This window comes from Paralichthys olivaceus, chromosome 24, assembly GCF_024713975.1.
Source record: "Paralichthys olivaceus isolate ysfri-2021 chromosome 24, ASM2471397v2, whole genome shotgun sequence".
In the NCBI taxonomy this organism is placed as follows: domain Eukaryota; kingdom Metazoa; phylum Chordata; class Actinopteri; order Pleuronectiformes; family Paralichthyidae; genus Paralichthys; species Paralichthys olivaceus.
In genome coordinates this window covers 12,643,160-12,670,638 of record NC_091116.1, presented here as the reverse complement: position 1 = coordinate 12,670,638, position 27,479 = coordinate 12,643,160, and the positions used below count along the sequence as shown (strand labels likewise).

General features: G+C 45.6%; 3 protein-coding genes across 16 annotated transcripts; 1 reads left to right on the top strand and 2 right to left on the bottom strand.

The window, feature by feature from the left end:
• Positions 1–1,662: 1,662 nt before the first annotated feature.
• Positions 1,663–12,831, bottom strand: LOC109641703 (sodium/hydrogen exchanger 2-like). 4 transcript variants are annotated; one of them, XM_069520914.1, is made up of 16 exons: positions 12,691–12,831; positions 11,131–11,289; positions 10,511–10,561; positions 7,057–7,819; positions 6,650–6,975; positions 6,178–6,315; positions 5,393–5,643; positions 4,670–4,887; positions 4,386–4,585; positions 4,185–4,274; positions 4,033–4,103; positions 3,783–3,950; positions 3,383–3,488; positions 3,113–3,226; positions 2,942–3,035; positions 1,663–2,833 (listed from the first exon to the last, which is right to left on the bottom strand). In XM_069520914.1, exons 4-16 carry the CDS (start codon positions 7,343–7,345, stop codon positions 2,394–2,396), a joined length of 2,505 nt encoding a protein of 834 aa, XP_069377015.1. In that variant the 5' UTR covers positions 7,346–7,819; positions 10,511–10,561; positions 11,131–11,289; positions 12,691–12,831; the 3' UTR covers positions 1,663–2,393. The 4 variants fall into 4 exon arrangements, with proteins under 4 accessions (XP_069377015.1, XP_069377014.1, XP_069377013.1 ...); XM_069520913.1 differs by having other exon boundaries at positions 2,942–3,036; positions 3,111–3,226; positions 11,131–11,296; positions 12,691–12,830; XM_069520912.1 differs by having other exon boundaries at positions 2,942–3,036; positions 3,111–3,226; positions 11,131–11,286; positions 12,691–12,830.
• LOC138406966 (plectin-like) lies at positions 8,108–9,963 on the bottom strand. The gene is made up of 4 exons (XM_069520953.1): positions 9,804–9,963; positions 9,276–9,347; positions 8,390–9,175; positions 8,108–8,305 (listed from the first exon to the last, which is right to left on the bottom strand). Exons 3-4 carry the CDS (start codon positions 9,098–9,100, stop codon positions 8,210–8,212), a joined length of 807 nt encoding a protein of 268 aa, XP_069377054.1. The 5' UTR covers positions 9,101–9,175; positions 9,276–9,347; positions 9,804–9,963; the 3' UTR covers positions 8,108–8,209.
• LOC109642888 (protein Shroom2-like) lies at positions 11,329–27,436 on the top strand. Of its 11 annotated transcripts, none has more exons than XM_069520874.1 (11): positions 14,078–14,486; positions 18,587–18,688; positions 18,981–18,998; positions 19,349–19,471; positions 19,585–21,889; positions 22,048–22,103; positions 23,359–23,976; positions 24,486–25,004; positions 25,250–25,427; positions 25,529–25,801; positions 25,884–27,436. In XM_069520874.1, the coding sequence occupies exons 2-11, from the start codon at positions 18,594–18,596 to the stop codon at positions 26,154–26,156; spliced, it is 4,458 nt and encodes a 1,485-aa protein (XP_069376975.1). In that variant the 5' UTR covers positions 14,078–14,486; positions 18,587–18,593; the 3' UTR covers positions 26,157–27,436. The 11 variants fall into 11 exon arrangements, with proteins under 11 accessions (XP_019963391.2, XP_069376975.1, XP_069376978.1 ...); XM_069520875.1 differs by lacking the exon at positions 14,078–14,486 and adding an exon at positions 16,768–16,905; XM_069520876.1 differs by lacking the exon at positions 14,078–14,486 and adding an exon at positions 16,780–16,909.
• Positions 27,437–27,479: the final 43 nt, after the last annotated feature.

The following is a 27,479-nucleotide window of genomic DNA, read 5'->3' as shown; positions in this document are numbered from 1 at the left end:
AACTTAGACCTTTGAAAACCTGACTAGAAAACAAGGAATAGTGTTTAACTAACCTGGTTTAATTTCTCTTCATATCTATAATTCCTACTAATCACAATATTCCCAATGTGTTTATTTTGTTATTACATTTCTTTTAGCCGTTTCAAACACGGCTCATTTCACGCTGTGTTGGAGCTTTCCAGTAAATAATGATCAGAATGGAACGTCTTTAATTAGAGCAGCGGTGCAGGAGGAATAATGAAGACAAACACGGAGCGTGGAGAGTGTAATGAGCCTCGAGAGTTAGAAATGTATACTTCGTTATGAAATGAAGAATTACTCCTGCGCCTTGTTTCAATGAACGGAGACAAGCTCACGTTTATAACAGTATTTTCCATTTGCTATAAAAATCATAATAGATTTTTAATACAGACATTTCAAAACTTCACTTTCTTCGAATGCCTCAAGTTCTTTGCTCCTTTTGGGATAATATAGTTTCCTAAACCATATAAACATTAAAAAATTACAAGAAAACTGGATTTAAATAATCAATAACCCGTCTCCTGTTCGAATTGAATGCATTCCCTGTGTGTCAGCGGATAAGTTGCTTATAAAATGAATTTCAGTGCTCACTCCTCTCACTGTGCTCGTCCTCTCAGCTGGATTAAAGTTGTTCCAGGATCTAGAACATGTCAACACGCAGCACAGAGAAGCTTTCTTACAGCTTCTCTTCCTCTCTGTGCCTCAGACATAAAGATGTAAACTTTGAAACATGATCCTGGCTGCGGACAGAGAGTCGGGCGCTCTAATAAAACTGGACATTAAAGTGAACAGGGATTGTTTAGTGCTCCTCTCTGCGGGGTTTTATTGCACCTGTGGGCGCTCGGCCTGGTTCTAAATGCACGGGTTGAATGGTGCAACACAACACCGGGGTCCACGAACAGATCCACGAACAGATCCACGACCAGGAGTCGCTGCAGAATGAAGGGAATTCTGCGTTCAACCTGTGAATGTGACGTTTAAAACTCCACAGAGTCAAACACGCATTAGCATTCAGGCTAACCCGAGACACCAACACGACAGCGACAAGAAGAGTGTGACGCTTTCAACACGTCACAGAGCTAAACTATTCTCCAGGTGACGTTCAAATGAAACACAGTGACCTCACCTGAGCGGGTGACGTCAGTCGGCAACATCTGTTTCCGCAGCTGGATGCTAAACTCAAGCTAAACTCGTGCTAGCTGGAAAAAAAAGCCTGTTTCCGGTGATTAACGTGACGCAAACTTCCTCCTCGGCTCCTTGACTACTTATATCCTCGGTCCCGGTTTTAGTTTTTATTCCTGTTTGAACTCTTTAAAGTTAAAAAACGACGAGTTCTGCTTCTGTTTTTAACAAACTACAGGCGCTTCAGCATTAGCCGCTACAATGCTAACAGCGATCTCCCGTGATGCTCTCTGAGGTCAGAGGTCAACAGGTCGCTTCATCCTGATTGGTCAACAGGCAGATGAAGGAAATGACTGAAGTTTAATTATTATTCATTTATTTATTGATAATTAAAAATGAATTGTGATTCTTAATATTCACGTATTCAATGTTGAATTAAAACACAAATGTCAAATTACACTAATTCAACATTTAATTCAATATCACATAGAAATAGAGCAACAACAACAACAAGGCCACTTTTTATTTATCTTTCTGTATTTTTACTTTTGAAGAACTTTGTAAATGTTTTTTGAAAAGTGTTTTAACATTATTACTAAAACTCTGCGTTTTTTAAACTCTGTGTAGTTTGAGTGGAATCCGCAGGTCAAGTGTTCAAGCTGAACATCTTCAGCTGTTTCCTCTTTTCAAACAAACTTGTTTCAGTGATTTAACTTCACTTTCATTGGCTCAACCTTCCACTTGCTGCTAATTTGAGCTGCAGCCACTGTGGAGCCAGTGTTGCTGCCATCTGCTGAATTGGACAGGAGAGTTATGGTGAATATAAATAACCAGCAAACGCCAGAAGAATATTTTCAAGCATAAATGGAAATTTGGAATATTTACAGATTCGTGGACGTGACGAAGACTCACAAAGGCTGATTCAGTTAGTTATGGATTAATGTCGTCGTGTAATTGGATCTGAAGTGAAGAGAATTGTGGCGTTTTACCACAAGACAGGAGAGTTGAGGTTTGTTGAGATTTATTTTCATACTTTCGCAATATTAAAAAATCCTGCTGTTAAAAAAATAAAACTCACTTGTAGACAATATACTGTCTTCTCATTTTAAATATTTCCTACACGTGTACTATACAGAACGTGGCATCGCAGTTTTTATCTTATATACACAAGAGGTGGAAATGAAACAACTGGTTGAGTTCAGAATATTCAAATTTCAGCTCCGAGGATGGAGGTGTACTTCCTGTGACCATCATGATCTCCCTGAACCTCGAGGCCCATGTGACAAGGTTCTGAGTAAAGGATTTCCTGCCTCAGCTTCTCCTGATTCCTGGTTCTCAGGTACCCAGCCATGAGGCGGCGGTAGCTGCGGAGGACGCGCTGCTTCCACGCCTCCTCTTCCTGGAAGCTGAGGGTCGGCAGGGTCTTCGTCTCCCTCTGCCCGCTCTGAGCTGCGTCTCCTGGGTACAGGAACGGGACCTCTCCTGGCTCTGAAGCTGGAACCCCCTGGACCCCCCTCGTCCGAAGTGTCTGATGGAGATCGCGGCCCAGCAGACGCAGCTGGCCGTGTCCCAGCACTTCCTGCCTCCTTGATGGTGTTCAATCTCCGAGAAACCAGAGAGCGGGCGGAGGAGCGGGGCGACGCACCGCTCGCCTGGAGACGAGCTGAGAGACGGTCCAGATCACTACCACCTAACACAACTCAAAGATTTGAATATTAAAATAATATTTGGAGATCATGAAGTCATGTCTCTGTGATTTATTCATCTGGGAAAACAAATCAAATTCCTGTAAACTCACCGTGACTTCGTCTTCTGAGGGGAAAGGCTGACTCCAGATCTGCTCCAGGTTGGAGGGAGAAGTATCTCTGAGACCTGGGGAGGTTTTGTTCCGACTGGAAGAGGAGGAAGAGTCAAGGCCCGGAAAAACAAAGCGACGCAAACACGTCTGCAAAAACAAACAAGAACAAACCTCACGGAAACTTTCTGCACGAAGGCTTCGCCTGATGCTCGCGTGGCGGCGGATCAGAATCTCCCTGGTTCGGCTGTCGTCGGGCAGATTGTACTTGTTGGTGTACGCCATCGTCTGGAATACATTGAGAGATGTTTGGTGGGATTACAAAGACACACACACACACACACACACACACACACACACAAACACACACTGTAGTTTCTAGCTGAAGAAGTGTAGAATTTGTGCTCGTGAAAAGTTTCTCTGGAGTTGTGGCGATGACTTTACCTTCTGTCGGATCTTGTACATATTCTTCGACAGGATGTCGTGCATCTTGTTCACGTCAGCAGCCAGGAACTTCCTCTTCGGTCGAGACGCCTCCACCATCTCATCGCTGATCGGAGGGCGAGAGCAAAGCACGGTGAACGAGCGACTCTAATGAAATATAAAGCTTCATAATTATCATGGAGATGTTTTCCATCTGCATCATCAGCTGGAGACAAATTAGATTTAACATAAAGGTTGAGTGTCCGCGATGCACTCGCCCTGACACTTAGTGGACAGAGACACAAATCACTGTGTTATTTCCTGTCTTTGTGTTTCACTGTGTCTCTCTGTGTTGTCGTTACCTGAAATCTAATTGATTAAACTACACTCTGTCTTTTGTGTTGCTTCCTGTCGAACTTACTGCAGAGAGACAACAGAGGGCGCTGCACTGAGGTCCCCCAGAGGCGTGTCCAGGAGGTCGATGGCGTTCTGCAGCTCCAGTTTCTTATACAGGGACACGATGCTGGACTCGGCCTTGTTGTGTCGGAGCAGGATACGCCTCAAAATACGATCGTTGAACTTCTTAAACCTGAGGAGGAGACGCATCAGTGCATATTAGAGGAGACCACGATTTAAATCCAGATAGAGAACGAGATGAGAAAGGCTCCTACTTGTCTTTCCAGTAGTAGTGACTCCACTGTCCACACAGGTCCTCGATACCACAAACAACGTGCTCCATCACCTGCACACAACACAGGGACACAACGGTCACAACCCAGACAACAACGTTTTCTCTTCTCGTGCATGTGCCGCGGTACGTTACCCTGGTGTGAATCTCTACGTTGATGGAGGTCAGGACTTTGTTGGTTCTCCTGATGTTTAAATACTCCACTATGGGACGGATGCTGATTCCCTAAAAAACAAGGATCAGTGTATGTTATACTTTATTAAACTTTATAATAGTCTTTTGAATCTCTCAGACTAGATGAAACACTTTGAAGCACGAGGTGAATATCGGGCCCACCTGGATGAAAACAGTGAAAATAATGATGGCGATTGAAGCCGTGACAAACAGGTTCCTTCTGTTGACAGTCTCGGGCAAAGTGAAGACCAGGGCGAAGCAGATTGCCCCTCGCAGGCCTCCGTAGGCCAGTCCAAACTGGTCCTTGAAAGTGAACTGGATGGTGCGGAAGGGGTTGACGATCTGCGTCAACACCAGAATCCCTGCAGGGAAGAGTTTGATTAAAGTCCAGTGTTAAAAACAGGAGGGGGGTGGGGGGGGCAGAGCTTTGTTTCCACGTCTCTCACCGAGTCCTCGCCAGATGAAGGCAAAAAGCAGCGTGAACATGATGTAGGCCCAGTTCCACTCGTGGTCGGTCGTTATGGTAACGACACCCAGGAAGAAGAAGATGAGGGTTTCTGAGATGGTGGCCATCATCTTCACGACATGACGAATGGTGGTGCAGGATCTCTGAGACACGTTCTCCTCCACGTAGTACTTCATGGTTACGGCACACGTGATTATGCTGCACACAGAAAACAAAACACGCGTGTGAGGGAGATCATGTCTATCTGATATATATATCATATATATATGAATACTTTGATTCTATGTATTGATCCACTTCAGCTAACAAGTGCAAAGGTTACAGGCAAATTATAATTCTAAAGAAGCTTTTAGCTATTATTTTATTACTTGAGTACATTATTTAATTTCTTATACTAAATAAACGTTACCAGGAGAATATATAGTGAAGAATATTTACCGTATATTTAAGTGTATTAGTTTGTGTATCTGTGACCTGAACAAATCTCTGCTATCAGACCAAAGAACAACAACAACAATGAAAAAGACCTCACACATTTCCCGCCTCCACACACTCGCAGGGTGGAGAACTATTCAGAGGAGCAGGTTCGTACAAGTTGCACTTGTTTTAAGAGTCTTGAGGCTAAAGGCTCATTTCCTCCATCACTGTGAGAAGCAGCTAAGTGGATATCCGATTGTCTGATCTGTGTTTGTGCTTCACTTACGCCAACACGCTGGAGATGGCGAACAGCTCAGCCACCAGGTACGCCAGGTAGCTGTACATGAAGACGAAGAGGGGCTCGATGTGACGGACGTTGTGGGTGAAGCGGGTGGTGAATGCCGCCACAAATCCAAATAGGAGGCCAAAGAGGACGCCGCCGACGCCCACCACGAAGAAACGGGCCACCCCCAGAAACACGTCGCCTGATTCGACGATGGGCAGGTTGGCCAAGAAGGAAAACATGCTGTAAAGAACCTGAGGAGAGGGAGGACACATGGTTTCTACTGAGCTTCAACTTTGACCCACAAAGACGATAAACTGGAGATATTCTGTAAAACAAGTTAAACTCAAACACTCAAGAATCTCGTCCGATTCAACAACTGAGTTTAATTTATTTCTGGCTCAGGCTGACGCTGTCAGTGCCAGGAGGTGATGAGTGAAACTCTCGGGTGAAACTCGTCCGAAGCAAAGGCGGGTTAGCAATGACTCGACATTCCCTTTTAACAGCGAGGAACTGGCCCGACGAGACACAGGGGAAAACTGCAGGAGCAAACCACAGCGTGTCACACACGCACAGGACCCCGACACTGTGCGGAGACGTTATCAAAGTTTAAATAGTTTCATGCAGCTTCAGTCAAATCACAAACAACTGTGTCACTAAAAAGCCGGCGGGTGAAACAGACGTGTGTGAAATCTTTCTCAGATTCCTGATTCAAAATCAAACCTCTCAGAAATGAGCCTCGATTATCGAGAGTCAGGTTTTCCAGGTCTCCCGTCTCCTGCACTCACCACAGTGACAGCGTCGTTGAAGAGTCCTTCGCCAAATATGACGATGTAGATCTGCTCGTTGATCCCGATGTCCTCGAACACATTGAGAGCAGCCACAGGGTCCACGGCAGAGATGATGGAGGCAAACAGCAAGTTCTCCTGGGAAATAAAGTGAGATGAATAAAGTCCATCATTAGGTACATTTACAATAGTTGGTGTATCCAGTTGAGGAAACTGTCTTATGCACACATGTGATGATTATTTACAAGGCGGATGTTGCTTTGGTTTAAATGGTCAGGAACAATAAGGGATTAATATCCAAGTATACATAACACAACATATATAAGTGGAAGTGTCACATCACAAAAGACTAACGCAAGACGTCACCTTTGACCTTTCAATCAGAAGAAAGCACTTTCCTCCTCTGTCACAGTTTAAGCCAATGAATGCTCTGATATCCCCCCGCCCCCCGCCCCCCCGTCCTGTCACCGACCTGCAGGTTGATATCCTGAACTCCAAACACCTCAAACTGGCAGATGGCGAACAGAGAGAGCCCGATGCCGATACTGTTCCACAGCGTTCCCACCACGGCGTACCACAGCACCGTGCCCAGGTTTTCAAAGAACGGCCTCGTGGGCATGAAGTAGCCGTTGTCGAGGACGATGGGCGGGAGCATGTAGAGGAAGAAGACGTTGGAGTCGAGCACAGCGGGGGGCTCCTCTTTGACCGAGTGCATGATGGCGCCGACCACGAGGCCGATGGTGATCAGGAGGCAGGACTCCGGGATCCAGATGGTGATTTTTTGGTAAATGTGGAAACCTGCGGAGACAGAATGAAAAGATTTGCCTCTCGGCTGAACAATTACATCATGCACAAACAACGTGGTTCAGCCAGACGTACCAATTTTGGCAAAGGAGGCCAGCAGTATCCAAAGAGTAAACTCAAAGGGGACCTGGATGCGAGGGTAGTCCATAGTGAACACAGGGAGGTTGGCCCTCTCCTCCTCGGGAAAGGCCTGCGGTTCATTGATTTGATCGGGGAAAGGTTTGGCGGAGGGAAGGTTGTCTGGCGCTAAAGGTTTTGACTCCTGCAGCTCACATTTCCCTCCAAAGCAGCAGAGCAGGAGGAGCAGGAGCAGGCAGAGAACCCCTCTTGGAGTCCTGACTCCAGACACCACCGAGGTCCCCATTTCCACTCAGCCTCAGTTGTCAAGAGTTTCCAGTGTGGGCAGTGACACACTCAGAGCACGAGCGGCAAAACATTGAAAAAAAAATGTCGATGGTGCAGCTTCACTTCAGCAGGTTACAGACAAAAAGTCTGAATTTAAAGATTCCCAGTAAAATCCCTCTGTGCAGTCCATGTCCACATGAATTCAACCTCAGCTGAAAACGTCGTTAAGGAGCTTTTGTTTAATTTAGCAGAAGAAACACAGACCTCGTTCTGAAGTGTCAAAACAGAAGTCGCCACACAGGTCTGGTTTCCAGTGTTGCTGAACCTGCTTGACACTTGTGCCTTGCCTACTGGGTGGAGTCCTCACACGTCCTGAACGTTTCCACCACGTTGTCATTGGTTCAACTCCACCTGCTGCTCTGCTCCAGTTTAAATCAGTCTTCAAATGACCCAGAACAGACAAGACACTGGTTCACGTGAGGGAAGCTCACACCTGTAATACCACATAATGACAACATGGTGGCAGTAGAAGGCAACTCTAGTGGTAACTTCACTTTGACTGAAGTACCTTTTTGTGTATTTTTACTTCAGTAAAATGCATGAGTACTTCCTCCACCACTGGCTCACGTTGAGCTCAATGAAAACACAGTGAGAAGGAGGCGGGACACAATTTCTTACAGCCGCAGCTCCTCTGGTTCTAGAAGCAGAGGATCGTGGGTAATATCCAGCGTTCAGTTGTGTTTCAGTTCAGTCTTAGATTCAGTATAAAAAAGATGGAAGATTGTGTTTGTCTTTAAAACATTTTATTGAAGAGCAGTGACACAGGGTCAACGTCATTGTTCTGCAGCACAGTTCATCAACAACATCGTGCTTTGTTGGATTTTCATCTTCCAGAGGACGACGCTGTGATGATGACGACGGGCAAAATACTCCACATCCCATAGTTCAGTGCAGGTCTCTGGTTCAATCTGGTCGAGGCCTGAAACGCGAGAAACAAAACGTTGAGAAAACAGAGAAATTCTCAAATGATTGGACGTTTATGAAATTCAAATCTCGGTCTCACCTTTCTACCATCTCCCGTGTCCATGATGATGACCACGCCCATGCCCCTTGCCGTGCTTGTTCTTGTGTTTGTGCCCATGTTTTCCATGGCCGCGATCGTCATCACCGCTCTCACCGCTGCCACTTTCACAACTGTCGCCACCGCTGCCACTTCCACCACTGTTGCGACCAGGGCTCCCACCACCACTCCCATGACGACGACGATGGCGACGATGACGACGAGGGCTGTGGTCTTTCTGGCGATCGGGGCTGTGTCTGTTCCCATGGTCCTGGTCCTGGCAGCCTCCGCTACCATGATCATCACCATGGCCTCCTCTTCCACCATGATCATCACCATGGCCTCCTCTTCCACCATGATCATCAACATGGCCTCCTCTTCCACCATGATCATCAACATGGCCTCCTCTTCCACCATGATCATCAACATGGCCTCCTCTTCCACCATGATCATCACCATGGCCTCCTCTTCCACCATGATCATCAACATGGCCTCCTCTTCCACCATGATCATCAACATGGCCTCCTCTTCCACCATGATCATCACCATGGCCTCCTCTTCCACCATGATCATCAACGTGGCCTCCTCTTCCGCCATGAGAACCATCATGGCCACCTCCTCCGCCATGAGAACCTTCATGGCCGCCTCCTCCGCCATGGCCGCCTCCTCCGCCATGAGAACCTTCATGGCCGCCTTTTCTCTGGTCTTCTCCATGAATGTTGTCCCCTTCTCGAGGCCCGTGGCCCCCGTCCAGCCCCTGGCTCAAGTCAAAGCCTGACGGGTGGTTGTCTGTGGGAACATCGATCAGGAGACAGGGTCGACATTTACTACAAGAATAAAACTGCAACACTAAGAAGATGTAGAATAAAGAAAATAAGGTTTTTCTTACCAGAGCAGGAGCTCCACATGTCCTCTCCTCTGTGTTTATCTAGTATATGATGATGATGATGATGATGATACACTACAATGAATAAAAACAGGGAGGCGCCCGTTTAGGTTTCAGTTAAACCAGTTTGACAAGATGGAGGAAAAACATCTGACAGGCAGAGCACTCAGTGTAAGATTAAAATCTAACATGGGCTAAACATCAGCTGCTTGTTTTGACCGTTATGAGTTTTAAAGTTAGAAGAGGCTGCGGAACTTTGTTTAATGAAGCACTGACGAACTTCTTGTGTCAGAAAAACAGATTTAAAGGTTTTTACTTTTCACAGGAAGCAGTTTTGTTTGCTGCTTCTCTCTGTTACACAGAGATTTTCAGACAGTAAACGTCACATCTGCTTCTACAGTGAAACTGTTAATCAGTCTCATATTCCAGTTTTATCTAATCAAAATTTCAAACGCTGCATAATTGTTTGAAAACTTTTTTTTTTCTCAGTCATTTAAAATGTCTGAAGACAAGAAAAACTCTTGTACTTACATGAGCTGGACGTCTGACAACTCCTGCAGCTTCTGTCCGTGCAGAGGATGAGCGACGATTAATAACTGAGCCGTGTCGGCACATCTGCGTTCTTCACTAATTGTGTCAGCGGAGGGGGAGTTTGAGGCGGTGGCTTTATTTCTATTATTATTATGTAAAAAAAACTTTATTGTAGGAACAATGTGCACAACCAGCAAACTTTGAATCAAGATAGTGATGTCACTTATCTATCTATCTCTCTATCTATCCATCTGTCTATCTATGTCTATCTCTTTATCTATCTATCTATCTCTTTATCTACCTTTCTCTCTATCTATTTCTCTATCTCTCCATCTATGTCTCTATCTCTTTATCTATCTATCTATCTATCTATCTCAGACTAATTGTCTAATAAATACATAACAATCTAAATCTGTGTGGTTGTAGTATTATGTTTAGTATTATTACTATCTGTACAATTCAATGTCTAATGTGAAACTATTGACCTGTATATCTTGTGTTTACACTGTAAACATTATTACTATCTATATTCCTGTACTTTGAATACCTTGAAAGTTGCACCTTGTACAGAATATTACATTCAATCTGTTTCTCTCACCTCTTTAACTAACATCTTTTTTTCAGACTTGTTTGAGTTTCCTTGTGAAGCACTTTGAACAGGAAGCTACTTTATGGATGCAAAAACCAACAAAAGAATTCATTCCTACGTGGTTGGTTCTTGGCGTTCGTGAAGAGGCGGCTTCTTCTCCTGACGTGACCTGAAAACAAAGCAGAGTTGTCAGGTGGAGGCGTCAAGTCTGATCAGACCTGACACACCCACCATCCACACCTCGACACACACACACACACACACACACCTGTTGCCATGGAGAACCCAGATGTGTCTTAATGAAATGAAATAAAACAAGTAAAGCAGGAAAGCTCACTGCTGATTATCCTCATCAGATGTTAGTGTGCGACCTACACATTCTATACATTCTATATGTGGAGATCTAATTACTTTCTTTATACTGTAAAAATACTTTAATTACCTTAATTATCTTTAAGGGCTTGGATATAGTAATTTAAGTCTTTCTTTTATTGATATGGAAATAAAGTCTTGAATCTTCACTCTGTTTATTTTATGCTGATATTCTTGTGCGTATGTGTGTATGTGTGTGTGTGTGTGTGTGTATTCTCCCTCAGAAATAGGCTTAGTCCATTAGAAATATAAAAGAAGGTCAATATTAACAACGCCACATTAAAATGGTGATAATTAACAGTTAAACTATTATTGTATTATTATTATAAGAGAGAAAGACAGAAATAAAAGAGAAGTGAAGTTCACCTGAAGCACCTTGATGCTGATGCTGCACGTCTCCAGCAGTGGGAGCAATGACTCCATGGAGGGAGCGGGTCGTGTCGGGCAGGGGGCGGTAGAGCCTCCTCATGAGGGAGGGGGGGGAAGAACCGGGGGACAGAACAGCAGAGTGGCTGCCATCACCTGCTGGAGCCTCACACAGAGTAAGAGACACAGTCAGTCCTCTCTTTTCTTTCTCTTTTCTTTCTTGTTTCTTGTTTCTTGTTTTCTATTTCTCTTGGACCTTTGCTTGCAGCTTTGGTGCACAGAACATTACTCACAGGTAAGTTGAAGCTCTTAAATTTAAAATTATAAGTTGAATTATAATCAGCTTCACCTGTTGTTTACATGTCTTGTTTAATTTGTAGCTGCCACATTTTAAACGCTTTTTATTTGGTGATTAAATCACATTATTCTGACACAAAACACAAATAAATTCTCAAAAAATGGAAACTTCTCACATCATATTATCAGTTATCAGAAGAGTTGCTCATAAATGTTCTGTTGATCAACTCATAAATCCATCAGTGCAGTCTAATGGTAATAAACACCTCCTGCTCACTCATCGTTCATGTTGTCTGACTGATCTGATGTTGATGGCGCCCACTGAGCCGGAGGCGTCATGGATGCCATGGATGACCTGAGAGTTTCAGCAGGGAGGATGAGATGGTGGAGAGAGGTGGATAAGTGGCGGGGCGCGGGCCGGCGGAGGAAAGAGGACGACGAGGAAGAGGAGCAGGAGGACGAGGAGCTGGTGGAAGTGCTGCTCCGGGGCAAAGCACCCTGGGGCTTCACTCTGAGGGGAGGCACCGAGCACCGGGAGCCGCTGGTCATCACCAAGGTAACGGTTTGTACCAGTTTTGAAACCAGTCCAGGTTTTAATTAACAATATCTCAATAGTTTGGAACTGAAGGATTAAATAACTAAAACTCCAGTTATTCATCATTTTCCTAATTTTGTCAGAAAGCAGAGTCTTGTCTTGTGCTGCTGAGGATCGGAGGAAGAGTTTCGGATGAGAGTGTGAATGTTCCTCACCCCTGAATTAGATTCAAGGTGCAGAATTTGAACCCTTCCAGCGTCTGAAATATTGAAGTGTTCCCCCACACATCACAACACTGGTGTGTGAGATATTACACATCAGGTTCAAAAGTGCCCGTTGAAGCATCAGAATAAGCATCTGAGAGCTTTTAGTTCATATCTCAACAAATACTTGAGGATAAACCTTCATAAAAAGGCACTTTATCTTGGGAATTGAACCCACAACCCTGCTTATTGTGAAACTAGCAGGAGCCTGTTGTGCTGTTGTGAACCGCAGCTCACATGGAGCCGTCGTCCAGCTCAGGTTACAGCCGCTGCAGAGTTTAATTTTTCATCAGAGCGCTCGTGTTGCTGTCCACCCCAGGTTCCCCTGGAGGACGTGGAGGAAATCACTGAAGTGAAAGGTCCACAATGCTTTGCTGTTCTGTTTTATTTGTTAAAGATAAATGCACGTTGACACTGAACAGTTGAGACAACGTGCTCTACTCTGTGACTCATTACGAACTGTACCTGACGTCTCTGGGTGTGAGTTCAGGTGGAGCAGGGCAGCCTGGCAGCAGCCGTCCGCCTCCTGGCTGGAGACGAGATGGTGAGCGTCAACGCCGTTCCCCTCAGCGGCTCCCGGCAGGAGGCCATCTGCCTGGTGAAGAGCTCGCACAAGACCCTGACCCTGGTGGTCCGAAGGTACCGCAAACAGCAGATACACACGTTTGAATACCTGAGAAATACAAACATTTTATTTTCATTTCACAATATCTGCATATTTCATTAAATTCATTAAAACAATAAATTAAATTCTGTCTAAAAACCTCCTAAATTATATTTTCTTCACCAACCAGTCATTTTCTAATCAGGGGGGGGTCAGCTGAGGCAGACCCAGCCTGACAGCCTCACACGTGGGCCTCTCGCTGCTTGTTTGCCCCTGAGAGTAAAACAAAAGCGGGTATTGTGGAGGCGGTCAGGCCTCAGCCAACACTGTTATTCCACACGTCAGATAATGATTCAGTGAACGCGACACTCAGATGACGACAGCAATGTACGGATCAAAACAAGACCCCGTACGATCAATGTGAGAAATCTAGGATATAGTTAAAAAAAATCTACTGTCAATAGAAGTAAATAAAGTGTGTTGAGAGGCTGCTGAATTATGCAATACTTCAATTATCTTCATGACATAATCAAGTGGTGTTTGTGTTCTGCTTCGTGTCCGCTCTTTGTTTGTGACATCACTTTTTATTCCTCATTATTCCAATAATTCCGTTTCCGTTTAAGATGCATTAAGGGTTCAGTGTGAATTTAGTGACATCTAGTGGTGAAGTTTCATGTTGCAGCTGAATACCCCTCACTTCCACACATGAGAGAACCTGTGGAAACCTGCTGTTGTCATAAAAAGACCTGCTCCTGAAGTCAATATAAAGTATTTAAATATAAAGGATTTGAATATAAAGGGTAAAGAAAACAACACTAGGATTATTTTATATTCAATTTCTAACAACAGATTTTTTCACCTAAATCTTACACACTGAACTTTTATGCCAATAATGAACCTTGATCCAAAAAAAACAAAGGAACTGAATTTTCTGAAAGGAAAAGTGACAAATTCTCAAACTGAAGCAGCTGGAAAAAGACAATGCTTCTTAGTTTTGACTGATAAATCATTTAAAAGACTAATTAATCACTACGACCCATTGGTTGAGTCGGTGTAAAGTAAACAGCCACAAGAAAACAGGAGGAAATCTGAGGGTAAATCAAGATTTAAAAGGTTAAATCAAAAGCCTTATTACACAATAGAATTTAAATGTTGCTGAGTGAATTACAGTTTATTTAATTTACTTTTTACTACATGTGTCACTGACGTCTTTAAGCCTGAATCCAATTACTAGCTGCAAAGCCACAGTCCTGGGTTTAGCTTTGCAGAGTGGGTTGAGTCAACAGACAGAGAAGGTGGAATCACGCTGACGTTCAACAAATCGCTTCCGCCGCAGTAAATACTCGAACCAAGTATCGTTCACTGAGCAACCGGGTGATCATATCTGTACAGGACACTAAAAACTGTCTGCGAGGGGACACTGAGGCGTCCACAGAGCTGCTTCGACCCTGGCGTCCTCCCCTGTTTGCAGGAGGAGTGGTACGGTCCGTGTTGCCTAGGTGAGTTGACACTACTTAGTGGGATAGGCCATATCAGCAGAGCCTATTGTTTTCAGGGGCTTTGGCTGCAGAGTGGGCGCTCCTGTCTGTGTCTCTCTCCTCTCTCTCTGGACATGTTTGGTTTTTAGAAGATAAAGAGAAGATCATTCACTTCTCAGGTATTTCCTCTTCCCCGTCTCTCTCCCTCTGTCTCTGCCTCTGCATTATTTCATCTCCTGCGATTCAATCATTTGGTTTCCTGACAAATGGGATTAGATCAGGAAGCGGTGGACGAGTTTTGAGATAACGGCAGGTTTTCTTTACGTGGACGACACATACAGTTTAAAAGACAGCGACTGGTTTTACTCACGGTCAGAAAGAAAGCTGACAAACTGCCTGAGGGAGTTTCTGCTGTTTTCTTTCATATCCTGAGGATTTATGTGACGGTGAGGAAAAGGATGGAGGACAGCTTTAGTGCAGGTAAACTGTTGAAGCTAAATCTGTGTGTGTGTGTGAGTAGAGTACATTTACAAGGTAAATCATGTGTGTGGTAAATCACTGTTATCTCACTCACACACTCACACAGGTTGAAAGCAGCTGATTGTCGACTACGGATTTAAATCATTTTTAGAGCATTCACGTGTGTGTGTGTGTGTGTGTTTGTGTGTGAGTGTGTGTGTTTGTGTGTGAGTGTGTGTGTCAACTGAGAAAACATTTTGGACCAAATCCTGTGATTCGATATCATTAATACATAAATACCATCTGTCTTAATTAAGTAAATATTCAATTAATGCTTCTCCCCAACTTTAAAAGTGAGATTTTATTTGATTGGTTTGTGATGTCTCTGTGGGTTCTTGTACTTCTTTTTTAAATTATCCAGATATGAACGCGCTGTAATAAAACTACAAACTCGACCAACGTGATATTCTGATGTTCCGTCATATCTTTCATTCATTATGGACTAAAAAAACGATTTCAAAGTTTTAAATGAACTTGTTGAAACCTGCAGAAACCTTGAGTTAACGTCAGCTAACTAAATAAAATGAAGAAGCGGTCTGAATGTTATCGCTGAGCCAGAGATTCCAGCTGTTTGTTGTCTCCAGGTAATCAAAGACCGGTACTTTCTCCGTCACACATTTCTGCCTCCCTCCTCTTTTTGTGGCCGGTCCAGGCAGTGACACACCGATAAGCCCAGCTGTGATGACGCCGGCGTTTTCTATTGTGCGGCTGTGTTTAGGGCTCAGTGCGGGCTGATGCCACCGCCACTGCTGGATCCGCTGCCAACAAGCTGGTGATTCAGCAACACGTGTCACAGCTGAGCCGCGGGATGAGGAGGAAGATGCGAGGGAGTTATCAACTTACTGAACATCAGTTATTACTTAGTGTGCATCGGTTCTGTACAACCAGGACATTTTGTTTGTTCATGTTCTTGAGTAAATACGAGGATTGAGAATTTCAGGAATCTAGCGAGACGAAGTGATAATGACGGTGTCAGCGAGGGAGGGAAGTGTTTGCACTCTCTCTGGAGTACAAGCCTGAAAACCTTGTGAAAACTTAAACTCACATCGTCGTCCAGGCCTCAGTGGATCACGTGACCTCTGACTTCTCTCCCAGCTTCTCCTCCCCTCAGTGAAGCAGTTATTTCACGGTGAAGGAGCCGCTTGGTATCTGCCTCCTCCTCCTCCCTCTCAGTCTGACATTGGCTGGTATCTCTCAAAACAGACGCTGACCCCGGCCGAACATTCCTGTCTGTGCTGTGTTTCTCCACAAGGACACTGAAGGAGACGTAGAATAGAGAAAACTGGTTTGTGAAACACACGACGATGATGGAATAAATTCTGTTTGAGACTTCGTGATGATAACGGACGAGATGCAGCAGCAGCGTCACAATTCACCCAAAAATCTAAATCTGATCATGATTAGTTTTTGTTTATTTAAGCAGGAAAGTCTCTGAGATCAGGGTTTGAAATGTGAGACGTTCTTGCTGCACCTGTTTGGAGAAAAGAAATGTTCAAGATGAAGTTACAGACAAAACTGATGGATTCATTTGTTTGTTCGTTGGTTTATTAGTCTACAGGATTCACACCACTTCCTTTTTCCTTCTCTATTTAAACTAGAAGATGTGTGGATAGTTGGGCCTTTGAGCTCCACAGAGTGACGTTCTCGATCATCCCGTACTTTATATCCTGTATTTGTCTTTGTGACAAAGTGAGCTGTTGTGGTGTTGACGCCCCATCGCAGTCCAAACACTAGATTACAGCAAGGACGTGGGACAGGACAATAACTCCTCCCCCTTGTCTCAAATCCCCCTCAATAATCCCTGAGGAGGAAATCTCCTCTGCAGTGGAGTGTGTGTGTGTGTGTGTGTGTGTGAGATCATACCAAGGGGGAGACGGAGGTGGGGAGGTGGAGGGAGTCAGTGGCTCCTCAGTCATGGAGTTGCCAGATTCCTCAGCACTCGTTTCTGTCAGCCGGGTGGGAGCTGTGGTGTCAAAGTGCATCTTTCTTTCTGTGCTCGAGTGTTGAAGGAGTCGACCGAGGACAAGTGAAGTGGAAGTGTCCTTTCTGAACCTGTCATAGAGCACAAAGTTTCACAGGGTGGGTGAGTGACCACGCTGCTGCTTCATCTCAGAAAGAGTAACAAGTAGCTCGTGGTGATTTATTTATATTCTAAAACTGAATCTGCCAGGACAGTAAGAATATTTAAAACCTTTTCTGAAATCATCATTATTCAATTATATGCTCACATCTGGGTAAATCTCCTTCATTCTCCTGCATCAATCTACCTTCGTGTTTTCAAAATACAGACGGATTAAACTGGTTGAAATCTCACTGAATGTGCTGAAAATAATCTACTCAAATCATTACTTGGATTAGTTGACATCTTGAAATGCAGTAGTTGAAGTTTAGATTTCCCCACATTGTTTTTTGTGGAGTAGAGAAATATCCGTTCTCTTGTTTCTGCTCTTTACAAATATGTTGTCTTTCCTTCACCTTTAATGAATCCTCTCAATAACAGATTCACTCACAGCCAACTGGGTCAGCTGCGTTTTGGTTTCATGCTTTCCTGAATGAGCTCGACGTCAGCTCATGTTTCCTGGGAGCGAGCGGCGGCGTCTCCTCCCCTGTGGAATATCTGTGACAGAGCAGCTGTGTCCCTTGACAATAGACCCTCAGCGCTTTAGAAAAAGGGACATTTGCATTTCCATTGTGCAGGAGGTTGTTTGGAGGCAACGCAACTCTCACTTTGTGTCACGGTGAACAGAGGCAGGGAAGGTTTTTGGGAAACCCCATCTCTTGTTTTGGATACTTTGCTTTGGTTGTTTGGCTTTTCATGAATACCAGAAACTTTATTTAGTCACTATAACAGCAAACTAATGCTGAAAATCAATCACGAGTAAATAAAGAAGTCAGAAATCAGAGAAAGATGTGACAGGGAGACTGTCTGACTCCTGCTAGATGGCCAACAGAGATGTCCCACTTAAAGCAAGGCTACGGCAGGGAGGGAAAACACCTCCCTGCATTCCTCCTCTGAAAGAATGCAGCGTCTCCATCACGACCTGGCAGGGTTAGCGTTTCAATCAGGGTGACTTACGTCTCGTTTAGACGAGAGATTTCACCCCGATCGACATTTGAACTCTGGGAATTCGGGAAGAGTCCCAACCAGAGGTTTTAAAGTTTGTCCTCTTCAGGAGCTGTTATTCTGTTTTTAAAGAAATGAACCCAATCACTTGTATGTGAAGGAGGTCGTGGTTACAGTGGATCCACTTTACGTCCGTCTTATTTTTCTAAAAGCTAAGCAGCTAAGCTCTGAACGAGCCATATGGCTGTGACAGGTCTGTCTCCTGCTCCTGTTGTGAAGGCTCTTCACAATTATAGAGGTGTGGGGGTGCATACCTGCCTGCTTGGGCTTCAGACATGATTCTGGATCAAAGTGCAGACCTGTAGCTTTTAAATGATTCCAGTTGTCCTCATTATTTAGCTGTAATTAAAGTTCATCTAAACTGGGCCGCCTTGCTTTGTTTCAGCCTAACACCAGTGGGCAGTGGGTGGTCCCCCCCTTGTAGTGTTTTTGTAAAGCTGAGAGAGTTTCAGAAGTATCCTGGTGAAGTAAGTTTCTGTCCTGACCCTCCTGGCCAGCCCTCCATCTCACTGCTTTTCCATTCTTTCTTCAGAAAGAAGAACGATTCAGCTTTCTGATGTTTTTCTGTTGAAGTTTGATGCCGACATGTCCACCTCCCACTTTCTTTTTTTTCCCCTTTTACTCACCACCCATCAGGCCTAAAATGGTTGATGTTGTATCGCCACGCACAATGCCGTCAGAAACCGAAGTTCACGTGGCAAGGAGCTTTCTAACCAAGATTTTGCGCAGCTCTATGAGGTACCATCACTGAGTCGTGTCCTGTTGTGATTGCTGGTAGTTTGTGATGAAGCAGAGTTGGTCCCTGAGCTTTCATGTTGTGTTGTGTTCCTTTGTATTTTTCCCTCAGAAATGTTGCTAGTCCGACTTTAGTTGTGATTTGTTCCTTTGTTTTTGAAGGTTTTGGTTTTAAAGTTGTTTCCAGTCGTGTGATGTTCAGCCAGATCAAGTGCTATTATTAGGTTTGAGTTAACATCATTTAAATTAGTGTGTATTATCTAGTAATCACGTTCTCTTTCAACATGCTCTCCAGGAAGAACCGCTTCAAAGGGTATGTGATGTTTGGTGGGAATCTGTGTTTGTAATATAAGAAAGATTGATCAAATTTGATTCATAGGTCAAAAAAAAAATATTTCAGTGCAAATTATATTTTTAATGAACGAACCAAACTCAAATTCTGTACTGAAATTTAAAGGTAAGAGTCGCAGACTTTGGGGAGTTCATCTTTCATCAAGTTAAAGTTTTTTATTTTGGGCAAAAAACCCACTCAGCTGAATTATATGTGTTTGAAACTCGTCTCCTCCGTCTGCTCATAAGAGTTTGGAAAACAGCGCAGAAGCTTAAATGTCAAACACTCCCGTGTGATAGTGTAAACTGTTTTGTTTGCTCTGTGCCTTGCAGAAAGAATGATCCAGGCTCGCGGCCCCATTCCTGGCACTCCTCCAAGCTGACAGAAGAGGAGACAGAGCCCGCTGGGAGAGAGGCCACCCCGGCACCAGTCTGGCAGCCAAAACATGAAGCAAGGTGCAGATTTAAAGTTCTCCTTTCCTGTTTCTCTGCATTAAAAACAGCAGGAATTATATTCTGTCATTTGAGTAAATATTAAAGTTAAATGTTTGGCTGACTTTACAAACCAGGTCCAAAGAATTGTCCACTCAAGGGGAACAGAACACTCAGCGTCAGCTCACCAGTCAGTTCAGCTCAGTGAACAACATGGAGAGACTGGACCGTCCCTCTCATCCTTTCCCACCAGATCGTCTTTCCCCAACCAAATACATCGGCAGTGCAGAGCCGCTCACTGGACCTGCAGGCAAAAGAGACTCTGCGTTCAGCTGCTTTACCAACGGCTCCAGTCCTCCTGTTCATGACCAGAGCACATCTGGTAGGAAGGGCACCAGCACTGAAAACATTTTCTTCAAGGGGCTTCAGAGCGAGGGGCTTCAACAGGCGGGGCGGCACAGGTACCACCAGCCGACGCTAGGGAACGGAGGCTGGGAGGGGTTACGGGCTGAAGAGCAGCCGGCCACGAGGGTTTCCATCGCAGGGAGACTGAGCATCGGCCCGGTGTGGCAAGTACCAGAGAAGAAGTCCCAGTCTCCCCCTCCTCCACCTCCACCTCCTCCCCTGCGCAGTGACAGTTTTGCCGTCACAAAAGTGTTCCCTTATCCCGAAGGGCCAAGTGGTCCGACAAAGAGCCACGGCAGATCAACAGAAAAACTGACTGAAAGCAATGACCAGAACGGCCTCAGATCTCACCAGGGAAAAACCTCAGATGCCAGACTCAGCTTCAACCCCCTGCCCGCCAAAGACCTCCTCCATCCCCACACAGCAGCTGACCACAACCACAACCAGCTGCACCACAACAAACTATTCTCTTTGTCCAGCAATGATGTCAGACAGTCTCATTACACCCAAGCAGCGGCCCACCAGAGGCAATACAGCGACGAGAGCCCCTTCTACCTGCAGACCAGGTCGGCTCCTCCCGCAAAGACTCAGAGTGTTGGAAGCTACTATCGCAGCCTCCAGGATCTACCCACAAATCTTTTCAACCGCAAACAAGTTAGGCACTCCACAGCATCCATGACAAGTTCTGCTGCAAACCCAAACCTGGAGGGCTGGGGGCACAGCAGATACTATGGCCCAGCAGGCAAGCATTTGGTTCAGACCGCTGAGCTTCAGGCCAGGCAGGGCAAAGCAGAGGGCCGGAAGGGGGAGACAGAGAAAGCACACTGGGTGAACAGCAATGAACCAGGCTTCTCGAGTTCATTGAAGGCAAAGTACTCTCTACCTCAGTCTCAGATGCCTTACAGCGAAAATAAGGAGCGCAATGGTCATTCTCATCTGGGGAATGGTCTTCATCAAACCTCAGAACATTCTAATCGGTGCCGCAGCCCAGAGGACACTGCAAAGAGAGGTGAAGGACACAATAATGACACGAAAAAACATTTTTCAACGCATCTAAGTAACGATCAAAAGGTCAGTCTTTCACGGCAGCAAGATCCATGGGTGCCTCAAGAAGACCACCGGATATCCCCCCTGAAAACCCCACTCCTCCACTCCCTGGCCCAGGAGAGTAGGAGTCTGGCTGGGGGGCAACCTGCAGCTTTGACCATGGGTGTCATGTCCACCCAGGATTCTGGTGACGCCATGGCCACCGGCAGTGGAAAAGTGAATCGACGCAGTGACCGTTATGCTACCACGCTCCGCAAAGAGATCCAGCAGAAACGAGCTCAGTTGCAAAAGAGTCGCAGCGCTGCAACTCTGACTTGTGATGCAGAGGAAGAGGAGGTAGAGGAGTGGAGATCCACAGAGACTTCTACGACCTCTGGTGCCTCCTTTTCCAATATCTACAAAGATCACCTGAAAGAGGCACAGGCCCGGGTTCTCCAGGCCACCTCCTTCCAGAGACGCGACCTGGAGCCCCTTGGACCTGAGGTGCCGCAGCCTAAAACCTCTAATGGACGCATTAGAGGACGTAAACGTTTCCCCCTGGCAAAGAGGACACACTCCTTCTCAGAGCCTGATAAGATAGACAAAGTAGGCGTGGAGTTAGAACCTCAAAGGGGGTCCTTTGGAGAGCGCAGGAGGTTCTTTGAGGCCAAACCTGCGTTCTCCAGACCTGTGCTGAAGTCAAGTCACAGTTCAAACCTGAACACAGACCTCAAAGAGAACACTTCCTCTGCAGAGCCTGAGGAGGCTCACTCCTCCACAGACCCCGACGACCTCAGTCCTGGACATAAGCAGACCTTGCTGGAGCAGCAGAGGCTCGGGACCTTCGCTGAGTACCAGGCCACATGGAACAAGCAGAAGAAGTCGCCAGAGGCTAAGACGCAAGGGAGGTATCACTCTGCAGAGAATATCTTGGATGCAGGTGCTGAGGAGAAAGTCATCTGCACCCATGAGAGATCCAGATCCTCCCCCTCTGCAGACTTCTATGCACAGGTTAGATTTTATATCTCGATGGTTCAAAGATCCACATGAACTACTTTCACACACGTTACCAGCTGTTTTCTGATCTGCAGCTTCTGAGTTATTAATTAAGATTTTTAATAATGTGGTGATTGAGGACACAGCTCTGAACTCTACCTTTTATTCTGCAGAATATTCCCTCATCGTGGAGAGACTCACAAGACCAGCAGAGCAGTTACACCACCAGGTGAGGGTTCAGCTTGTTTTGGGCCTGGTCACTCCGACCTGTCAAAACATCCAGCAGAAAGAAATGCCAGGGAAGTTTCATGACGATGAGGAATGTATGTGAGTGGTGAGATTTCAGTGCAGAAAGAGAACAGGTCTCAGCTTCCAATGTCAGGTTTCCTGCCCTGAAAGGAAATGATCATTTTCTGTCACACGAGATCCCTTTTACCTCATGTTGAGCTGATTAGAATCTCCTTGATTCCCATGGCAAACAACAGCTAGATTTAAAAAGGTGTCTGTGAGGTAACTGGTGATTTACGAAGGGCGGAGAGTGTATCAGTTTTTTCTTAAGCTGCTGTTCACAAAGGAAACTTACTGATCTGTTGCATTTGTGACCTTTTTCTTGGTGAAATCAATCCACAGCATTCACTCCTTTGTTTATTCTGCAAAGAGTAGGACAGAAACACACGTCAGGAAATGTGACATTCAACCGCTGGTTCACCTGGAAACACTTTGAAAATGCCAATATTAATATCACAGGCTCCTGCAGAACAACACACACACACACACACACACACACACACACACACACACACACACACACACACACACACACACACAGTGTCTCATGTGGTTTGGCAGAGGAGTAAACGGAGTGGTGCCCTCACGAGGTAAACAACTTGGCTAAAGTCGTAAAATCTTTAATGTTCAACTTCATCTCAGCCAAATGTTTTCTGTCAAAAACATATTTTGTGAAGTGCAGAATATGAATCTTACTTTTTCAGAAGTTCTAAAACCACCACAGTCACAGCTGTGGTTCAAACAGCCACAAAACGTCGTCTGACTCATAACTCGTCTTGATGCAGTTTTGTGTTGGTGCTACATTTCTTCTTGGTACAACTGAAAAACACAGAAATATGGAGTGAATCCATGAGGACGAGTGGGAAAAAGAACGTTATACTTAGTCTTGGAAGCTTTGAAAGGAAAGACAAATTAAATCAGTGGATTGATTGACCTCGTTGGCAGCGATGGTAAAATCAAAATAGGACTCGTGTGAATCTATCTTCACGATTTCAAGAAGATATTTAAGTTTTACAGACAAATACAAACAGGTTTCAGTTTACTGCTGGATTTCTGATGTTTCACTGTGTTTGCAGGAAATGTGTTAAATCACATGTGTGTATTTATTTTGTGGGAAGTTTATTGTTTCTACTAATTTGTCTAAGACCATGTTAATCTCTGGCACTGATGAAGTTTGTCTTTATTTTGACCACTAGAGGAGAATCAGAGAACCGACTGCGATATCCACCCGACCTCAGCCCACACTCGGCCCCGTCAGTACCCAGAAACGAGGGCCCAGTACCAGGCCTCTCTGACCACAGGACCAAATCGAACGCTGCCAATCCCTCCCAAACCACACACTCCTCTGGCCCCCGCAGCCACAGCCCCAACCCTGGCTCCCAGCATGCAGCTCAACCTCCACAAACCAAGGGCCTCCTGCTGCCGCCCAGGCCCCTTTTAGGGCCAGAAACCACATCTTCCTCCCAGGAATTCTTTGCTGCCTCCCAGGCAAACCCAGCGGCGCTCCAGCCTCTGTCCAGCTGTAGCTCTGACACCCATCATCATGATGCTACCCCCAGCTCCTCTGCTGGCCCCGCCCCGGCCAGCTCCCCTCACCTCAGCTGGACATCCCCACCAGATGTGAGAAAAGGAAATGTAGAGCCCGAGCAGGAGAAGGAGCAGCTGCCTCCACCTTCATCGCCTCACTCCTCCTGGACGGCTCCTCTGTCTTTACCCACCACAGATCGAGTGCGCTCCCCCTCTCCACAGTTTGCACCACTGAGACTGACCGACAAGCCGCCGACCGTGTCCGCGAAGGATGACTCAACACTCAGGTAAGCAGCTTAGCAGAAGTGCTTCAGGTCTCTTCAGTGCCCCTTGTTAAGTAAAGCGTTTCCCTCGTGTGCTCGTAGAAGAGGCTTTGAATAAGAGCTCCAGGTAAACAAGTTCAAGAAGGAACAGTTGAGACATAAGTTTGTCGAAGGAACGCTGTAGTGGCTTATTCTCAGCTGCTGCGGAACGACCGGGCTTGTTGTGGATCTCCTCTGAAGCCTCAGATGAATCAAAGTGGAGGCTGTAATTTTGTTAAAGCCACATGACAACTGTGACCTTTGCTTTCCATCGCGACTTTACTGTACAATCCTTTAATTAGAATCAGTCAACTGAGCAGCTCTGGTGTTTGTTAGAAAAATGAACCCGATGCTGTTTTGTCTTGGTTTATTTTCCGTTGTCTGTCCTCCAAGGCATCGTCCTCGTCTCAGTCATCTCCACATTTAGTTTCAGCCCAATGTTTCAAAAAATAGAAGTTGAATAATTTCAGGTTTTGACACTGAGCTGTTTCCAGGTCAGAAAATGGGCTGAAGCTTGCAGAAGTGATGGATGTGAACAGTCCAGTGAGGAAAGTCCCTGTGAGGATCGTCCACACTGAGAGCAGCTCAGATCGGGAGGGACGAGCCTACCTGCCCCAGAGCGGCGAGACCTCCAGCACCTTTGAGCCGTCGCCTTATATCCCCTGCCTGGGTGCCACAGAGCGCCCGGTGTCGTCCCTGTTCAGCGCCTACATCCGCCAGGTCACTCAGGACCCGGCTCAAGTTTCTTCAGTGGCACAAGAGACAGTCAACGAGTTGAGCTCAGCAGGTGCCCAGCGCTCAGAGGAGGACGTCAAGAGAGAGGAACTGGCCAGGGACATCATGGGTAAAGACAAGTCCCTGGTGGACATTCTCGACCAGAGCGGCAGGAAGACCACCATGGACCTCATGGAGGGGCTCTTTCCGCCAGAGGAGCAGATCCTGGAGGGAGCCCACCAGCGGAGGCAGGCCTCCACCAGCTCCAGGCTGACGTTGTCCCCCAGGCTCACGGACAGGTGGGGAAAGTTTCTTCACCAAAATATCCTGATGAAGTTTATCTGAATTCCTTGCAGTGATGACCTCTGACCTCCCCACAGCAACATTAGGACACATCTTTTCCCCTCTCTGGAATCTGTGAACTATTTTTCCTCCTAATTTCATCCAAAACACAAATTCATAGATTAATAAAAACAGCATTCACTATTAGATTGGTTTTAACTGAGTCTGAAAATCGTCTCTGCTCCTTTGCTCTCTCTGTCAGGAGGGGGGAGGAGGAGGATGTGTCTGCATCAGCAGCAGCTTCTCTGGTCCCCAGCTCCTCCTACTACAACACGTCAGCTCCCAAAGCCGAGCTCCTCATCAAGATGAAGGACATGCAGGGGCAGCTGGAGGAGCAGGACTCTGAGGATGAGCTGGACATCGATCTGGCCAGTAAAAAGGTCAAACTCACCCACCGCCGTCCTGGGACATAGACGTCATCATGTAGAAGTTGGTAGTGTAGAAAAACTCTCCTTTACTGTGTTAATTTCTGTGTCTACAGCAAGAGCTGATCTCCAGTCTGGCGAGGAAGCTGGAGGTGCTGCGGGAGGCACGGCAGAGCCTGCAGGAGGATGTGGAGGAAAACGAGACCCTGGGCCGTGAGGTGGAGGTCACCGTGCAGCGCCTCTGTCAGCCCAACCAGCTCGACAAATTCCGCATGTTCGTAGGCGACCTGGACAAGGTGGTGAGCCTGCTGCTGTCGCTGTCGGGGCGGCTTGCCCGGGTGGAAAACGCCCTCAACAGCCTGGAGGACGAAGCTTCGCCAGAGGAGAAGGTAATCACCGCAGTCACATGAAAACAAATGCAGGTTTGTTTTTAAATACATTAATGACATTTCCATATCCGCCATCCCTCAGCGGAACCTGACAGAGAAACGCAAGCTGCTGATGCGGCAGCACGAAGACGCCAAGGAGCTGAAGGAGAACCTGGACCGTCGAGAGCGGCTGGTTTCTGGGATCATGGAGGTCCACCTGGACGCAGAGAGCCTGGACGACTACCGGCACTTCGTCAAGATGAAGTCGGCTCTCATCATCGAGCAGCGCAAACTGGAGGACAAGATCAAGTTGGGCGAGGAGCAGCTGAAGTGTCTGTTGGACAGTCTGCCGCTGGAGCAGAGGCCGCTCCTCTGATGCCTGTCGCCTGAAAACAGCATCTGGTTCTGCAGAGGGAATACTGGATCACATCTACAACAAGCTGGAGGTGCAACATGTAGCATTTTGGATATTAATGTTTTTGAATCGTGTCCAACTTCAAGGCTGAGACGATGATTTCAAGCGTCTGTCTCATTATTGTTCTATTATTAGAGTTCCTGTGCTGCAAAGAGCTCACGTACAGAGCAGAGATGACGACGAAACAAACAAATCATTTGTAATCAGCTGATTCATCGATGATGTAAAGAAGATGCAGAGAGAAAATGAGAATGTTCTGCATTGTTTACAGGATTTTTTCTATGAACAACTTGGACTGTGGTTGCAACAATAATCACTTATATGATGTAAATTCTTACACTCTTGTTGGTTCTGGAAAATGTTTAATTGATTTGGATTATTTTATGTACAGCAGACATTCAACTCAGTATTTTTAGTTTTAATCAAAAAGCTCAGAATCAAAGTCAAAGTTTTACAAAGTTAAATCTTCAGGCCACCACACTTTGAATTGGTTGGTTTTGCTCCTAGGCGCCCCCTAGGGACCAACAACCAAACATGCACACACGGATGATATTTTTAATCAATTTAAAAAATATATATTTTGGACAGTATTTCCAGCCTCACCTTGATATTTGTGTTTCTGAGTTGTATTTACTGCCCTGCATTTGCTTGTGTTTTAATATCTAAAGTAATATTTTCTAGTAATTTATTGTAGCCCTTTTTTGAAAACGTGTATTGGAGAAAGGGGAAACGTTTCCCCTGTAATTTAATTTCACTCATGACATTCTGTTTTCTAATGAAAGTAAATGAAGTTCTTTTTCCCACAACGTGTATTATTCTCTCAGAGTAGCTGTCACTGTTACGTATGATGCATTTCTCACTTTGGCGAGGAACGCTTTAATTTATTTGAGAATAAGAATCTGGTAACTGGAAAAGACGATGCAGATGTCGCTCCTGCTTCTCTTCTGTAACCTCACAGCTTTTCATTTCCAAAAATCTCCCTGAGCTATGAACGTGTTCTACTTTTAACGACCACAGGGACTGAGGTGCAGCTGGAGTTTGAATCAAAAAGTTAGCACTTTACTCTGGTCCTTTAATTATTTCAGGAGACGCTACATATATATTTAAAAGAAGACGTGCCTACTGTAGCTTGCACCGCTGTCATTTTCATGGACTGACGTGACTACTGCGTACAGCCCACTCTGTATGTATGCAGTGAGCTCTACCACCGGCTTGAACGCAATAAAATGATTTGTTGATCACGTCTTTTGCTTTTATATAATTCCACAAACATGGTCATTGCAT

What these genes read in the sequence shown, in the direction of transcription:
- LOC109641703 (XM_069520913.1), bottom strand. Translation starts at nt 7,345, where the DNA reads ATGGGGACCTCGGTGGTGTCTGGAGTCAGGACTCCAAGAGGGGTTCTC. An exon ending in TCAACGACGCTGTCACTGTG is followed by an intron (nt 5,644 to 6,177) that starts GTGAGTGCAGGA and finishes CCCTCTCCTCAG; the next exon opens with GTTCTTTACAGCATGTTTTC. An exon ending in TGTACAAGATCCGACAGAAG is followed by an intron (nt 3,227 to 3,382) that starts GTAAAGTCATCG and finishes AATGTATTCCAG; the next exon opens with ACGATGGCGTACACCAACAA.
- LOC138406966 (XM_069520953.1), bottom strand. Translation starts at nt 9,100, where the DNA reads ATGGAGAAGACCAGAGAAAAGGCGGCCATGAAGGTTCTCATGGCGGAG. An exon ending in ACACGGGAGATGGTAGAAAG is followed by an intron (nt 8,306 to 8,389) that starts GTGAGACCGAGA and finishes CTCGCGTTTCAG; the next exon opens with GCCTCGACCAGATTGAACCA.
- LOC109642888 (XM_020107832.2), top strand. Translation starts at nt 11,765, where the DNA reads ATGGATGCCATGGATGACCTGAGAGTTTCAGCAGGGAGGATGAGATGG. An exon ending in AGCCGCTGGTCATCACCAAG is followed by an intron (nt 11,984 to 12,715) that starts GTAACGGTTTGT and finishes GTGTGAGTTCAG; the next exon opens with GTGGAGCAGGGCAGCCTGGC. An exon ending in AAGGATGACTCAACACTCAG is followed by an intron (nt 23,977 to 24,485) that starts GTAAGCAGCTTA and finishes AGCTGTTTCCAG; the next exon opens with GTCAGAAAATGGGCTGAAGC.